The sequence below is a fragment of the Salvelinus fontinalis genome, chromosome 4, assembly GCF_029448725.1.
Source record: "Salvelinus fontinalis isolate EN_2023a chromosome 4, ASM2944872v1, whole genome shotgun sequence".
NCBI lineage: Eukaryota > Metazoa > Chordata > Actinopteri > Salmoniformes > Salmonidae > Salvelinus > Salvelinus fontinalis.
The window spans coordinates 46,721,663-46,739,952 of NC_074668.1; the positions used below are offsets into that span (position 1 = coordinate 46,721,663).

Sequence of the window (18,290 nt, forward strand, 5' to 3'; positions counted from 1 at the left end):
ATGCCACGCAGCTGTCCTTTATGGCTCAGACAGAACATTCTGTGATATATTATACTATATTCTGAAGACGCACTATTAGAAGCCTATTCATTTGGGATATATAGTAGGCTGTCGTCCGATAAGTTGCAGAAGTAATTAGCTAGGCTGGTGTTACAACACCAAGCCGACGCTGCAGAGTTATCTGCTCAGATCAATGACTAAATGCTTAGGTCTTGCTCTAGGGCGTTGCAGTTAAGCACCTTGTGACAAATGTATTTGTAAGAAAATGGCTAGATAACTACAAACTGATTGGATTGATTGAATGGTTGGTTAATTGATTGGCTAATTGACTAATCGATTGATTGATGAGAGGAAGCCACTGTTCTGCAGACAAGAAGAAAAGTCAGTTCCGTACCTTACTAGAGCTGTGGTGTAGAGTGTCGTTGTAAGTGACTCCAGTCTCCACATTTTTGATCTTCATGAAGCGTGGGCATTTGGAGGGGCTGCCATTCACGAGAGCCTTGTTAGGGGAGATCCTCCCCTGTGCTGGAGGCTGGAGGGATGAGACGGATGTTTAAGAGAATTAATACATTTTAGTCTGTAGAGTAGGGCATAATGTTTCTACTGAGGTGGCCTTTGAACCCACCTCTGAGTGGAGGTTTGAGATAAGAACTTTAGGTAGAGAGGGAAAAGGAGAGAGTGAGAGGCTGTGTTGACAATTCTGATATTTTGCCACTAATTGGTCTTTTGACCAATCAGATCAGATCTTTGGCAATAAAGTTGGCCACAGAAAAAAAAAATATTGGTCTGTGTGTAAACGCAGCCAGAGACCGATAGAGAAAGTCCCTACTACGGACTGCAAATGGGAGCTCCAACATAAGTCCACCAGCAGCATTATTTTCTCAGGCGTCTGAATCCCAATTCTTATCTTCTTGCAATCAATTGGTCTTTTCACCAATCAGATCAGATTTTATTTATTTTATTTTATTTATTTTACTGTTATTTTACCAGGTAAGTTGACTGAGAACACGTTCTCATTTGCAGCAACGACCTGGGGAATAGTTACAGGGGAGAGGAGGGGAATGAATGAGCCAATTGTAAACTGGGGATTATTAGGTGACCATGATGGTTTGAGGGCCAGATTGGGAATTTAGCCAGGACACCGGGGTTAACACCCCTACTCTTACGATAAGTGCCATGGGATCTTTAATGACCTCAGAGAGTCAGGACACCCGTTTAACGTCCCATCCGAAAGACGGCACCCTATACAGGACAGTGTCCCCAATCACTGCCCTGGGGCATTGGGATATTTTTTAGTCCAGAGGAAAGAGTGCCTCCTACTGGCCCTCCAACACCACTTCCAGCAGCATCTGGTCTCCCATCCAGGGACTGACCAGGACCAACCCTGCTTAGCTTCAGAAGCAAGCCAGCAGTGGTATGCAGGGTGGTATGCTGCTGGCACACACAGAAAACACAGATCTTTTGCCAATTTTTGTATTTTATTTAACTAGGCAAGTTCATTAAGAACAAAATCTTATTTACAATGATGGCCTACCCCGGCCAAACCCTAACCCAGACAAAGCTGGGCAAATTGTGCGCCACCCTATGGGACTCCCAATTACGGCCGGTTGTGATACAGCCTGGAATCGAACCAGGGTCTTTAGTGAAGCCTCTAGCACTGAGATGCGGTGCCTTAGACCGCTGAGCCACTCGGGAGCCAAAAACTTCATAATTGGGCACCTGTGTAAACAGCCAGTGAGAGACAGGAGACACACACCCCCATCAGGTAGAAAGGTAATCAGCATCCTTAACACTAGCATGATTGACTGCTAATTGCCAGCTCCCTCAGCATGTCTATTCTGATGTGGTTATTAAGTGATGATCGCTTGAATGAATGTAATTTACCACAAGTTTGATTGTTGTATTGAATTGATTCTAAAGTGCTCAGGTCTCTCCATGCGGCTGAACCTCAAATCAAAAGGAAATCAATCCCACACCTTGTAATACCGCTCATCATCATCGCTCAAGAGAAGTTATTGCAAAACCACGCGGTGAAGGCACCTCAAACAACGGGCGTAATTGTAGTGCTCGCTCAGGGGATGAAAGCAAAACGTCAATTGAGGCCCATTGAATTTTCAGAGAATAGGAGGGGAGACCGTCTGAATTCATTTGATTCCTCAGAGAGAGAAGTGATTCTGTGCCCATACGAAATGCTCACCCACCCAGCCAGCGATAGGATGCATACAAACGTGTGCCATTATCATCATCTCCAAGTTCCTCTATACAGAAAGCCTATTGTGCAGCTAGGCCGCAGAAAGAGAGCTTATTACCCCTGTAGTCAAACAGCCAGAGAAAGGCAGACGAGTACAATTACACTTTACATGTTAAGTAGGAGAGAGAACGCGAGAGAGAACATTAAGAACATGAATCATGAATTGGGGGAATGAAGAAAAGAAAAATGGATCAGTTGACAGTTTGACTGGTTGAACTCTTGGATCTATTCAGTGTCATTATGCAGAAGAGCACAGGATAAGAGAACCTCTGCCACGGTGCTACTTATGCTTATCCTGAGGTGCATCAAAGGAGAGCAAAGCGACATCTCCAGAACCCGGTGGCGGTATCGTGACAGAACATTCTGGCACCTCGACTTATTAACCAGTCAATTATACAGTAGAAGCTTTAGCAGTGAGCTCAGCACAAGACACAGCCAGAGTCCAGGACATTCCTCCCCTAAAGTGAGAAATAATCATTCCAAGCCTATCATCATGTCATCAAGCCCTTTCAGTCTTAATGAAATACGAATTTCAACTCTACAACCTTGTCATTTGGTAGTTCTGTAGCCTCCCGTAGGATGGAGAATGACATATTGCACAACAAGTGGATGTCCTGCTTCACCATCATATTATCAAGGAAATATGGAAAATGGCTGAGAGAATCAAAAGGTAATTTATAACAATCATACATTTATCTCAGACTTTTTACATGTTAGTCATACACCTCTACACTCTCCTATGAGTCAGAAGTCATGGCAGACACACACACCTACTGTAGGCCATCTGGAAACACAGCTCTGCGTTTACCTACGATGGCGCCAGTACGCCTGGCTGAGACACACACCTCCCCCATCCCCACTACACACACACACACACACACACACACACACACACACACACACACACACACACACACACACACACACACACACACACACACACACACACACACACACACACACACACACACACACACACACACACACACACACACACACACACACACACACACACACACGTATCCCTCCAGACCTCAAAGACCTAAATGGAGGGGACCTCAAAATACCTAATTTGGAGAGGGCCAAATCAGAGGAGAAAGATGAATCAGCTCCCTCTGCAACCACAGCTGCACACATTCATTAGTTCCTTCGATCGTTTCTCTCCATCCGGCCTCATTCACTACGAGGAGCAGGGGGCTCAAGCAGCCCAGCATGCGTCACAAGTGGGTGGATCATCATGGGACCATGTGCGGATTACGACGCAAACGTGCATGTGTAGACGCGCGCACACACACACAACCCAGACCCCTGGCTCTCTCTCTCTCCACTTACAACCAGACTCTCCATATGAGATGGGTAAACTGGCTTTCATGCTCTGACAGCTATCAGCCGGAAGGATCGAACGCCCAGGTGATGAGATCTTGAGCCAAGAGGGGCTTTGCCTTGTTGTTATGATACACATTGACCCGCATTCCCAGTCACACTCGTAGAAAGCTCTAAGAGTTCCAAGAACAAGGAACACGCAATGTATAGATTAGGGGGTTATAGAAGCATATGTCATGTGCGACTCTAGGGGGATCACCATGGGCTAGCATGCGCTTACACACATATGGGAGGATAGGCTTTCACAAGCGGGTTCACGCGAAAGGCATGTAAGTACACATTCATAAAACACACACTTATCAAAAAACGGTTCTTCGGCTGTCCCCATAGGAGAACCCTTTGCGGTTCCATGAAGAATAGTCTGTGTAAAGAGTTCTACCTGGAAGCAGAAAGGGGTTTCCAAAGGGTTCTCCTATGTGGACAGCCAAAGAACCCTTAGGTTCTAGTTAGCACCTTTTTTTTTCTAAGAGTGCACACGCACACAAACATAGTTGAGTGTTTTTACCTCGTCCTTCTCAGAGTAAGGGTTGGGGAACACCGTCTGCACGTTGTTGTCCTTCCTCCACAGGTCTTCACACACACTGTCCTTATCAGACGCCAGCTGGGGTGACATACCATTTCCCATACCAAGGTCCCTGCAAGGCACATACAGTTCTAGTTCTGTTAAAGGTAGGTGTGTGTGTGTGTGTGTGTGTGTGTGTGTGTGTGTGTGTGTGTTAACATCTGGTCTTAAACCCACGATTACGTCTTCACTTTGAGAGACGAGATCAAAACATAGATGAAATGCTCCCTTGAACTAAATCAAAACACTGAGAACTTGCCAAACAATTGCGTAACATACAATAACTCATTTACTACTAATACAATGACAGTTGCTGTGGTGACAAACATATAGAAACAATAACACTAACCCCAACTAAAAAGCACTAAGAGAAACAATTCCACTTAAACAACATACAGATGAAGTATATCTAACTAAGATCTATGAGCAAGCAGAACTACATCTAACATCTGGGTCTTTCCATGAAATGAGTCTCTTTCGATATGTTAAGTAGAAATTATGCACCAATATTGAATTGTAAAAGCCATTTAATATAAAGTGCCATTTAATATAGACCACATGGAAAATGTATACTTTTTATATGAATAAAGACTTGCTAAAGTGCAAAAATTATGCATGTTGATATGTACCTCTGACTTCTACAGTAGAAAGATTTTAACCCACTTAACCTGGAGAAATGTTTGGGTTTTCACCATCATTGTAAGGCCCTAATTATTTTGGTTGCTTTGACATTCATTTCTGAAGATTATTTATTTCATTACGGATTCATTTCAGGCTAAAAACAAAAGAAACCTGTCCCTCATTTTAAGGTCAACCCTGTTATGTGGACTGAACTTTACATTTTTTTTTACATTGAACATCGAATAGTTAAATCAGTGTAAAAGTAGGCGAGCTGGTTCTCGTCTTTTTGGCCATTTCCTGGTGTTTTGTGGTGGAATATTGAGTGGATAGATACAGGCTGGAAATGTTTTAACAATTCATTTAGATTTTTTGTGAAGCTTGCATTACACATAAGCTTCCATTCCCCGTCGCAAGATAATTTATGGCTGATAAAAAAAGAAGAAAAAAATCAAACCTGTTACGGTCAATCCTGTTACTTTATTTGGCACTTAATATAGTAAAAAAATATATATATATGTAACTCAAGATGGGAAAACATGTTTATTACATTGAACATGTGCTATTCATGACAGAGTGTTCAAATTAACAAATTACACTACCCAAATGGGACTCATTTCGTGGAACGACCCATCTATGGCCAAGCAGAGATTAGATAGACAATGGGCTTTTTTCCATGCCTTTGTGTGCAGTGGAAACCCCATGAGACGTGAATAATCACAGCAGCAAACTCATCAGCGTATGATTTGAGGTTTGCATTGCTTCACAACACCCACACATCTCCTCTCTCATGAGCGCATGTCCACGCTAATTGTAAATCTTCAGTCGCACGTCAGATGATCTCTCCCGCCCTAAAACACACACACACACACACACACCACAGGGCGCCAAACCATCTCTCCCTCACACTGCGTACAATTAATTCCTCCATTTGCTAAACAACCATGTTCATCACGTCCACAATTCTGTAGACCTACCTACTCAGAAACTTAAAAAAAACACGAATAGTTATTATACATTGCATTCCGAAACTATTCAGACCCCTTTTGTTACTTTTACAGCCTTATTAAAAAAATATATTACGTAAATTTGTTTTTATCCAATCTACACACAATACCTCATAATGACAAAGTGAAAACCAGGTTGAGATTTTTGCACATTTACTCAAAACAAAAAACAGAAGTACCTTATTTACATAGGTATTCAGACCCTTTGCCATGAAACTCGAAATTGAGCTCAAATAAATCCTGTTTCCATTGATCATCCTTAAGATGTTTCTACAACTTGATTGGAGTCCACCTGTGGTAAATTCAATTGAATGGATATGATTTGGAAAAGCACTCACACGTCTATATAAGGTCCCACAGTTGCCAGTGCAAAACCAAAGTCGAAGGAATTGCCCGTAGAGCTCAGAGACTGTGTTGAGGCACAGATCTGGGGAAGGGTACCAAAACATTTCTGCAGCATTAAAGGCCCCCAAGAACACAGTGGCCTCAATCATTCTTAAATGGAAGAAGTTTGGAACCACCAAGACTCTTCCTAGAGCAGACCGCCCGGCCAGACTGAGCAATCGAGGGAGAAAAGCCTTGGTCAGGGAGGTGACTAAGACCCTGATGGTCACTCTGACAGAGCTCCAGAGTTCCTCTTTGGCGATGGGAGAACCTTCCAGAAGGACAACTATCTCCGCAGCACTCCACCAATCAAGCCTTTTTGATAGAGTGGCTAGACGGAAGCCACTCGGTAAAATTCACATGACAGCCAGCTTGGAGTTTGGGGATGTATTTCCGTGGCAGGGACTGGGAGACTAGTCGGGATCGAGGGAAAGATGAATGGAGCAAAGTACAGAGAGATCCTTGATGAAAACCTGTCCCAGAGCGCTCAGAACCTCAGACTGTGGCGACGGTTCACCTTCCAACAGGACAACGACCCTAAGCACACATCCAAGACAACGCAGGAGTGGCTTTGGGACAAGTCTCTGAATATCCTTGAGTGGCCCAGCCAGAGCCCGGACTTGAACCCAATTGAACATCTCTGGAGAGAACTGATAATTGCTGTGCAGCGACGCTTCCCATCCAACCTGACAGAGCTTGAGAGGATCTGCAGAGAGGAAATGAGAGAAACTCCCCAAATAAAGGTGTACCAAGCGTGTAGTGTCATACCCAAGCAGATTTGAGGCTGTAGTCACTGCTAAAGGTGCTTTAACAAAGTACTGAGTAAAAGGTCTGAAAAAAAACAACTGTTTTTGCTTTGTCATTATGGGGTACTGTGTGTAAATTGATGAGGGATTTAAAACAATTTAATCAATTTTAGAATAAGGCTGTAATGTAACAAAATGTGGAAAAAGTCAAGGGGTCTGAATACTTTCCGAATGCACTATGCATAGTTTGTCATTGACTTGGACTCCATTTATTGTAGTGGGTTTCAGGGCGCTATTTTAACAAACCTAACGCAATGGTGAATCTTAGCGCTGGCGGTAGCGCTATACTGTAGGTTAAGGGTGTGTTAGAAATATTTTTGCAATTTTTATTGTGGGAATTATGAGCGCAGTAGAGCAAAAGGGCTGGCTTTTAATGAATAAATAAGTTTGAAGCTTGACCTCTCACTGGCCAATCAGAACACGCTCCATGGCACACACAAAATTCAAATTGTGTATTTACTTCTATGTATTGATTTTGTAATCAACTACAATTTTGAACGTTAGTCCGTTATAGCCTAGTTTGTTAAATAGGCTACAGAAACAAAATGTAGGCCTATCCCATCTTTGTTAAATACGTTGAACATGTTTGCAGTCCACATTTTTCTAAGTAATTGAATGGCTTCAGTGTGGAAATATATTATTAAACAGAGCATTCACATTGATATAGGGCCTAGGCCTACTGTAAATTGTGTTATGGCTGACCCATGGATATGCCAAATGTTGTCAATAAGCAAGAGAGTGAATAATTTAAATCAAAATGAAACAAATTTGTTTTAAATAGGCCGTCTAAATACTGTTAGGCCTACAGGCACCATAATTGCTCCCTGTGGGTATTTAATATTAAGGCAATGCTGACAATGGAAGGTTTTACGCACATTAACACTTTTCACAGAAGCTGGACAAAGATCCGATATAAAAAGAAAATATCCACTCACCGTTATACTGCTCCCAAATATAAATGTTTTACAAACATACTGGAACCATTTTACAGACCACATTCACACTTCTCCAGAAATAGCAGACGGCCCTAAATTCCATAGCATGCAAGCTGGAAGTTCTCATCGTAAAACCAGGATGGATGGTGAATAACTTTGGTTTTTAATCAAATGTAATTAACCAGCCTTCATTATAGCCTATAGACATACGTCAAGGGTAGCCTACGGAGGGTTTTAGTTTTTAATCATATGAAACGGAAAACAAGCAATTGTTACATGAAAATAAGTTCTAAATATAAGGTCAACCACTATCATCTTATCTCATGATGGGCATATGGACACATGTAGCCTACATGGATATTTATTTAAAAAATGTACCAACCACGTTACCGCTATGACCTGCTTTTCGCTGGTCTTAAATCTTCCCATATGCGCTGCATGAAATTCTCACTTTTGCGCTTGTTTTCAAGGACACATCAGATATTGCAACCCCTCCCACCGCAACGCAAGCAAGCTGATATTAGACAGGTGACTTGCTGAACCTGGCGCGGAAAACGCCTGCTGAAATTGCAAACTAATGTGTTTGGCACTTGCGCCGCCGTAGCGCCAGCCGAAAATAGAGCCCTCGGCGTGAAAACAGCTTTTGGTAAATAGCTCAAGTTAATATGCTGTTCTATTTCAGTTCAACAGCTATCAATTTATTAGCAAGATGATACTGCGCAAATAGTCAGAGATTACAGTGAAGGCCTGCCTTGAGTCAATACCACCATTTCATTTTCTATAATCCTTCACCTCTATTGGGTGCTCTTTGGAGAGCCTCTTTAGTGATTGAGCTTCGCAGTATCTGAACGTCATCATAACCCTAACAAGGAAATCAGGTTAGCTAGCCAAATCTTTCCTGTCTCAAATGCCAACACGTTTTCAGTCTGCCCTTCTAAAATACAGGAGGCATTTAAAGCTAATTTGTGTTTAAGTACCATAGCTTATTTATCAACCACAATAGAATTTCCACAGTGCTTTGTTTTGAGGTAGACTTAAAGTACATTTTACATCCGTTTTCCAAAAAAGCTATGATTCATTTGAGGATGGGAACCAGCAGAGCACACATAGGGGGTTGACGCAGTGCTATTGACAGTAGTATGTACCATGCTCTCTCAGATTTTGATTGGATACATGTACACAGGAGGTATAAGATGTCAGTGTCTACAGTATAATCACTACTGCAGGCCTTTGAGTGGGTTACAGTCAACAATAGGAGCTCTCCAAAGAAAATAACCACAAGAATTAGATTGAAACCTTTTAATCCATCTGTCACGGACCAATTGCTCCCTGATGTAAAAAGAAACAAACACACTAGAAATGTAGAGATCTATAATTAGCCTGCAGAAGTATTCTCATTCTACCATCTAACCAACTAAATGATCACTGTGTTGTGGCGTTGTGATGTGCATGTATGGTCGGGTTCAATAGGTCAGCTCACCGGTCCACCTGCACCTCAGCGTCCCTCCTCTCTATGGTCCTCTGTTCCTCTCCGTTGATCTCCCTCTTACTGTTCTTGATCAGCCGCAGCACCGGCTCGATCTCCTTCAGCATGTCGTTGTTCTCCTCCACACCGTTCAGCAGCAGCGCCCCGCGGCCCCCGTCTCTGAGCATGGGATCTTGGGCTGCGATCAGTGCCTGCACCCCTCCCCTCTGGAGCAGTGCCTCTCTGTGGAACGGGGTCACCGAGGGGGAGGACAGGTTCTCGATGGCTCTCAGCTGCTGTGGGTCCTTGCCTCCCTGCCCCGGGCTAAGGGGGCTTAACGGACAGCAGCGCTCGTAGGACTTGGAGGCGGGGAAGGCTGGCCTGGTGACCCTGACGGTCCTCTGATGTCCGTCCCCAGACAGGGTGGTCTCCAGGTGGGTGGTGAAGCCCTCTGGGCCCCTGAGGATGAGGACAGCGTGGCTCTCAGGGGACACATTCTTCAGGGTCTCCAGGGCCCGCTCATAGCTGAGGTCCACCAGGGGCTTGTTGTTGACTGCCAGTACTATGTCCCCCACCTGGACCAGGCCACACTCTTCGGCCGCCCCGCCCCGGATCAGGTCGGACACTATGACGGGCGGCTTGCAGACGCGCTGCTTGACAAGGAAGCCCAGCCCACCCACCTTCCTCTTGAAGAGACGCACCGAGATGATGTTGGGCTGCAGCTGGCACACTGTGGGCTCAGACTCCTGCATGATGTCTGGCGGTGTATTTGTACTCAGGGATCTGCAGCATACAGAAGAAGAATTAAGGGAGAGAAGTCAAGTTGTGTTAGTAAAAGAGGACATGGACTTCACTTTGTGATCTGTTTGATAGTGTGTTTATAGATGCAAATGTGAGTCAGCATAGAAACATGATATTACACTGAACATTACCGTCTTTGAGTAATTTCAGTTGTGGAGATAATCCAGTATGTTACTGTCTGGGCCCGCTGGCACATACTGACTTCTTGTCAATCCCTTTAAAGCACTGTCTGTCTAATTGAATGAAAACTGTAGCTATCAATGACTTGTAGCGGTATTATTGAACTAATGATCTTATTCTGGATCAGTAGTGAACTTCTACCTATTCGATTTCTCTCCCTCTGCTCTTCTGGATGTGTTGTAACATACACAGTCTTTCAGTTTCTGATTGACTGTTAAGTTCTTAGCTGTAAGGTTGTTGTGTTTGAGCAGTGGAAAGTGCTTTAGACAGTTTGTCACAAAAAAAAAACATCAAACCTTGGTAATGTAGGCTATAGTCGTGATCAGTTTGATATAATAACACCGATTTATTTTCTTATCTATTTAGAAATAGTGAGTAAGATAAAGGCTTCAATGCAAGATGACTCATCTTGTTTATATCGATACCCTCGTAAAAACAGCAAAATGAGCTGAGTGAGACAGCAGACAACGTTACACGGCAGATGGGCTGGGTTACAAACAACTTTCAAAACATAGTATACATAGTTAGCAGTGTTCAACACACTTCTCTCTTATTTTTTAAATGCTTTTCAAAATGTTCCAATTGGCTACGTTTATATGACTTCAATAACCCACACAATATGACCATGTCTATAGTTTCTTAATATCATTTCAATGTTGGCAATCCAGCAGAATTCATAACATGGGCAACACTTGATTGCGGTGAGGTGACATGTCCTTGTGGGTGGTAAAGTATCAATAAATAAATAATAATGAGAGCACCAAGGACAGCTCCCTATGGCATATAACCAATCCAGCACCATGGACGTCGCTCATTATCCCTTAGTGTATTACAATTTCGTTCAGGGTTCTCTAGCTTCAGGTAACCATTTTTATTTTTACATTTAAATATTTTGACGATTATATACTGTTTGTGTAACTATAACCAACGGAATCATAAATTTAGTGTTAAATGTTTCTTAAATTACGATCACTTTCCCAAAAATGTAAGTTAGCTGTTCACACGCAGAAATGCCAGGCATTGTCCATCTATCGCTTAGACAAAGTGGAAGAACCAGAAAGATCAGTGTTAGTCTACTGGAATTATTTGAAGTTTGGTTCTTTTCATTTTTTTTAATATCCTGCCCATTGGGGAAACCAAAGAGCACTCAACTCGTTCGACTGCTCAGTTCATATTCCCCCGGACACTATGGCAACCCTTCATGGCAATCCCTGATCTTCCTACTTCTCCTCGATCACATTCCCAAATACAGGTGTGCCAAGCTTGTAGCGTCATACCCAAGAAGACTATGCTGTAATCACTGCCAAAGGTGCTTCAACAAAGTACTGTGTAAAGGGTCTGAATGCTTATGTAAATGTGATTTCAAATTTATTTTTAATAAATAAGCAAGAATTTCAAAAAATCTGGTTTTGCCCTGGCATTGTGTGTAGATTGAGGAGAAAATACATTTTATAAGGCTGCAACGTAACAAAATGTGGAAAAAGTCCAGGGGTCTGAATACTTCCCAAAGGCACTGTACATACCCTAGGCAGAGGTACTCAACCCTACGAGGTCCAGAGCCTGCTGGTTTTCAGTGCTCTTTGATAATTAACTGCACACACCTGGTGTCTCTGATTAGAGGGGAACAATGAATAAAAATACACTGGAACTGGCTTTGAGTTCCAGAGTTGAGTTTGAGGGCACAAGGCTATGGTGTATATAGGCCATGCAACCTAATGTTTGTTAGTTTTATGCAGCAAGTGCATCTTCCTATTGCTCTAGTTGTGAAACACACATCTGTTTTCTGATTTTAAAAAACAAAGCTTTGCATGTGTATCAAAGCGGACCTTGGGTATCCAAGGGAGGTGATTGGTGGGAATGAGGAAGACCCATGGTTGTAGAAAAATAGTACTTGATTTATTATAGATGAAAAGTACTAGATGCAATAGAACTTGATTTATTGTAGACTTCAGCAAACATGACGTGACTTGACAAACAGTTGTCTCTAGCAGTAACATCCAGGATACAAAAATGACGGACGAGAGTCTAACCTCAGCCCCTCAATAGGGTTTCTACTGCAGGTAAGAGTAGGATGCTAAACAGCATAACTAGCGATTGCCCCTCTTTCAACTCTAAACAGAGCCTAACTCTCCCCCTCACTGGGACTAAAGTCTATCAGGACATCTAAAATCAACTGCAAGTACATAAAGGATGCAGCAAACATTGTAAAATTGGGCTCAACCCCGAGTTGAGAGAAAAGAACAGCATGTAGTTAAAATATATATATATATATAAATATCGTAGCACCTAAAACATGCCCATAATGATTCACCAATGAGAATGTACATTTAATTAGCCAAATTTTACGTTGTTAAATAGACCAGGCAATCCTATGGAAAAACGTGATTTAAGTAAAACACATTCATTACTTTAAATAACCATATTTAGTCCAGTACACTATAGTTTAAAAGACAGAGCTGCATTAAGTAGAACATGATTAGAGATAGTACTCAGAAACAAAGCTTGGGTGAGCTGCGAGCTAATTACCCAACTCACCACGCCTGGCTTCAACCTAAGCAATCAACTTGGTAGCAAACATTTAAGGTCAGGCACACCTAAAATGGAGGATAACTATGCATGGCAAGGGACTAGTGCACTTTATCCAAACCACACATGTATATAAACTCAGCAAAAAAAGAAACGTCTCTTTTTCAGGACCCCAAAGATAATTTATAAAAATCCAAATAACTTCACATATCTTCATTGTAAAGGGTTTAAACACGGTTTCCCATGCTTGTTCAATGAACCATAAACAATTAATGAACATGCACCTGTGGAACTGTCGTTAAGACTCTAACAGCTTACAGACGGTAGGCAATTAAGGTCACAGTTATGAAAACTTAGGACACTAAAGAGGCCTTTCTACTGACTCTGAAAAACACCAAAAGAATGATGCCCAGGGTCCCTGCTCATCTGCTTAAACGTGCCTTAGGCATGCTGCAAGGAGGCATGAGGACTGCAGATGTTGCCAGGGAAATACATTGCAATGTCCGTACTGTGAGACGCCTAAGACAGCGCTACAGGAAGGACAGCTGATCGTTCTCGCAGTGGCAGACCACGTGTAACAACACCTGCACAGGATATGTGCATCCGAACATCACACCTGCGGGACAGGAACGCACAATCCCTCCATCAGTGCTCAGACTGTCCGCAATGGGCTGAGAGAGGCTGGACTGAGGGCTTGTAGGCTTGTTGTATAGCAGGTACTCACCAGACATCACCGGCAACAACGTCACCTATGGGCACAAACCCACCGTCGCTGGACCAGACAGGACTGACAAAAAGTACTCTTCACTGACGAGTCGCAGTTTTGTCTCACCAGGGGTGATGGTCGGATTTGCGTTTATTGTCAAAGGAATGAGCGTTACACCGAGGCCTGTACTCTGGAGCGGTATTGATTTGGAGGTGGAGGGTCCATCATGGTCTGGGCCTGTTGTCATTGCAGGCAATCTCAACGCTGTGCATTACAGGGAAGACATCCTCCTCCCTCATGTGGTACCCTTCTTGCAGGCTCATCCTGACATGACCCTCCAGCATGACAATGCCACCGACCATACTGCTCGTTCTGCTCGTTCTGTGCGTGCGTCAGTGTTCTGTCATGGCCAGCGAAGAGCCCGGATCTCAATCCCATTGAGCATGTCTGGGAACTGTTGGATCGGAGATTGAGGGCTAGGGCCATTCCCCCAGAAATGTCCGGGAACTTGCAGGTGCCTTGGCGGAAGAGTGGAGTAACATCTCACAGCAAGAACTGGCAAATCTGGTGCAGTCCATGAGGAGGAGATGCACTGCAGTACTTAATGCAGCTGGTGGCCACACCAGATACTGACTGTTACTATTGATTTTGACCCCCCCTTTGTTCAGGGACACGTTATTCCATTTCTGTTAGTCACATGTCTTAGGAACTTGTCCAGTTTATGTCTCAGTTGTTGAACCTTGTTATGTTCATACAAATATTTACACATGTTAAGTTTGCTGAAAATAAACGCAGGTAACAGTGAGAGGACGTTTCTTTTTTTGCTGAGTTTATAACTTTTTCCAGATCAGTGACTGAAATAAGACTTGACTTTAGCTATATTTATTAGATTATACAGAAGCAGGACTGGACAACCGTCTTTACATGCTGTTTGAGGTTTAGGTCACGGTCAAGGTTTCTGGCCATAGGCTTTACATTAGTGGACAAATGACCAAGGTTATTTACAATCTGCGTTCTAGCAAAATGGGGGGGGGGGGGGGGGGTCAATAAAACAACCTTTGATTTCTTATCATTGAACTGTAGAAAAATTGTCAGTCATACAACATTTGGTGTCAGCAAGACACTTGTGAAGGGTATTTACACAAGCTTGGTCTCTGGGTCTGATTGGTTAATAAAGCCGTGTGTCATCCGCATTGCAGTGCACTGAATGTTATGATTGCGGATGATGTCACCGTGGGAAGCATGACAGATAAAAAAAGGATGAGGCCCAGACTGACCCCTGAGAGACACCATAGTGAATAGGTGCTGGGGACCCTACTGAACCACCCATGCTTACTGAGAGACGTCTGCCACAGATATGACCTGAGCCAGTCGAGGGCAATGCTGGAGATTCCCACTCACCTCTCCAGCCGGTCAACAAAGATGTTCAGATCAAGAGTATCAAATGCGGCACTGAGATCAAAATAACTCAAATAGAGCATTCACCGACAGACAACAGAAGATCATTACTGACTTTCACGAAAGCAGCGTTCTTGCTTTGAAGTGAGCGGAAGCCAGACTGGAAGTTGTTCATTTTCAAATAAGCCACATATTGCTAGAAAAAACAACTTTTTGTGTAAAATCTTGGATGAAAAAAAAATAAAAAAAATCCATTTGGAGATGGGTCTATAATTACTCAGTGAGGAGGGGTCTAGATTGGGATTTTTAAGGAGAGGTTGAATCACCGCAGTTAAAGTCAGGGAGCTATTTACAATAGAATGTTGGGGACAACTGTAGGCATAACCTCTGTTAGTCATCTCGAATGGATCACTTCCAAGAGGCAGGAGGTCTTTATGGGAGCTACACTATCAAGGAGAAACTCAAAGGATATTTGAGTAAAAGGAAGCAGTAGTCTTAGTTGCCTCAAGTGCCCCCTGACCAGAAATGATGGTATGGTGCCGGCCACTGTTAGTCTGGGATCTAATATTTGTGTACTTTTCTGTGAAGAATCGTAAAAACTGTTCGCAGAGGTCAGGGGATAAAAGCATGTCCAGGCTGTGCCACAACCCGCCGTGATTGGGAGTCCCATGGGGCGGGCTCAGCGTCATCCGGGTTTGACCGGTGTAGGCCATAATTGTAAATAAGAATTTGTTCTTAAGTGACTTAACTAGTTAAAAAACGTTCAATTAAAATAAAAACAACAGGTCACGCTCAATTGTTGTAATCAGAATTTTCGAATTGTGGGAGTTCAGAGAACAGGGTGAGAAGTAGTCAGCGCTTGCATCTTTAAAGCGGCAATCTGCAGTTCGAACAATTAGAAAGAAGTACCCCACCACTAGTTTGGTAAAAAGCTGAGGGATGGGCTGGAGAAATGTAACCACTCAAACTCATGGACAGAGCTGTGGATACAAGGACTAAACATTCATGATATCAAAATTATAGTGTTACATTGTTTTGAGGCTATACAGCAACTCTGGAACCGAAAGCCAGATCCACTGCGTTTTTTTTCATTGTTGCCCTCTAAATCAGGGACTACATTAAACCAGGGACTGATTTAGACCTGGAACACCAGGTGGGTGCAGGTAGAACAGAAGACCAGCAGTCTCCAGACCTTGTAGGGTAAGAGTTGAATACCCCTGCTATAAAACATATATATATATTTTTTTACATGTACATTGTTTACAAACAAAGGAGAAAAACAAGCTTATATTTTTGGTGTTGATGCGGTACAACAGTTGAACTAAGCTCACAAGGCACATATAAGTTATATTCGTCAAGAATCAATGGCTATACAGTATCATTTAAAAGTCTAAAAATGTATGTAGCTACTGCCGATTGCCCCTTTAAACCGTAATTTCTCATCCTTCCATGTATGTTCAGATGTTCTTAATGCACTTTTTAAAAAAGGCACATGTGTGATCATTTAATCAAGGTGAGACTTTGGCAGACAGTTTATTATTGGATTTAACTGGTGCCACAGTTCAAAGTAAATATTGTCAAAGTAATGGCTATCCACTATTTTTGGAAAGCCATTAACCGACAAATCAACAGTAAGATTGAGCAGTTGTTACATTCGATTTGACAGTATATAATGTGTGAAACAGCAACGATAGTGATGCATTATCAACAGCACTAAACAGCCATAAAATGCGTAATTTTCTGTATGGTGCGTTATGTTTGAATAATTCAAGAAACTCACCTCTGAGAACAACAAGTTCACTTGCACAACGAACTGTTGCAAATACAAGTGACAGATGAACTCCTCTCGTGCGTATTCGTTGTCCTCGGAAACTGCACACACAGGTTGTTCGCTTCGCTCGAGCTCCTCAAGTCCCACTTGTGTGCGTTGTCTCATTAGAGTCGCGGCATGCCTGTGCTTCTCTGCGCGCCAGGGTGCCGTATAAATATGGAGCACGAGAGACACTGTGACGAGCGCAGATTGGGTCGTGCGCGGGAATTTATACCCTGGTCGGTGTAGTTTCCACTTCTGTAATCACCAAACTACAGTATTCCCTTCTGAGTACACACGTCCCACCCATTGCAAATGTTATTGCCAATATTTGTATTTACCCACATGTTATTTACTCTATTTTAAACTTCAAAACATGACTTGTGTGTAGGCAATATAAGCAGATTGCCTAATGGCACCAAAATAGCAATTCTGCCAATTGTGTGGCCCATGCCCTTGATATCAATTTGTGAAATTATTTTAGACTACATTTGATTGCATGTGTCACATTAATTTAAATGATTGATCAATACTATAGGTTTACTGCATTTAATAACTACTTTTAGCCAGTGGGACACTTGTATGCACTATTGGTGCCTTCATGACAACTGGGCACTCAGAAAAAAACGAGGTCAAATCATGACGTCATGACTTGGAATTCTGATTTGGATGACATTTTCAAAAACTATTTTTTTTTCCCAGTCAGAGCTCGTTTTTTCAGAGTTCTCAGTTGTCTTGAATGCACTGAAGTTGGAATTCAGAGATATTCGGGTTCCCAGTTGTTTTGAATGTGGCAAATGTTCAAAATTCCTTGCACAGATAAGTGATGTCATTGCCAATGTCAAACACACACACACACCACAACCCTGCTTTTTCCTTATGTGACACAAACTTAACCTTTATTTCCAACAATAGCCCATTGAAGGATCTCCTTGGAATAGGCTAAATAATGCCCTTAGCCATCACTTCACATTGGAGTAGAGTAACTAAAGAAAAAGGCTATACTTACAAAAGTTGCTCTGGATAAGAGTATCTGATGAATTTATAAATTGAATCCGTTTGTATATAAACTGCCTCAGTTGGCTCTCCAATGATTTTGCCCTGTCCAATGTTGTTATCTGCCCAGGTAGAGGAGAGGCCATTTTGACCTCACAGATATAGTAACCAATTAAAGAGGAAATCCTGTGTTTGAAAAGGTGACGTGAAGGTGCACGTCACCTTCACGTTAGATAATGGTACAGATATCACCAGTCATGGAGTTCCTTGACATTGAACTCCAATCATATTTTGTGACGGAGGTATAGTTTTTTTTAAATTCTCAGGCAGTTACTCTCCAGGAATACCCAGCTGTCAGTGTTCAAGGATGTCAACCCTGGTATTTAATGGTAAGAGACCATGATTACATTTCAGTTCCTTTCCCTTCACCCAGAAGTGTCCACTCATTCACTCCCCCTCACA

General features: G+C 42.6%; 1 protein-coding gene across 2 annotated transcripts in view; it reads right to left on the bottom strand.

Annotated features, from left to right (window-relative positions):
• nos1 (nitric oxide synthase 1 (neuronal)) overlaps positions 1-17,021 on the bottom strand; it is a 77,216-nt gene extending 60,195 nt beyond the window's left edge. Inside the window, exons 1-4 of one of the 2 annotated variants that reach the window (XM_055920363.1) lie at positions 16,803-17,021; positions 9,427-10,194; positions 4,140-4,269; positions 395-532 (exon numbers count right to left, since the gene is read on the bottom strand). In XM_055920363.1, the coding sequence (XP_055776338.1) occupies positions 395-532; positions 4,140-4,269; positions 9,427-10,163 (1,005 nt within the window). In that variant the 5' untranslated portion in view covers positions 10,164-10,194; positions 16,803-17,021. The remainder of the gene's footprint in view (positions 1-394; positions 533-4,139; positions 4,270-9,426; positions 10,195-16,802) is intronic. The other variant, XM_055920362.1, reaches the window with a different exon arrangement.
• Positions 17,022-18,290: the final 1,269 nt, after the last annotated feature.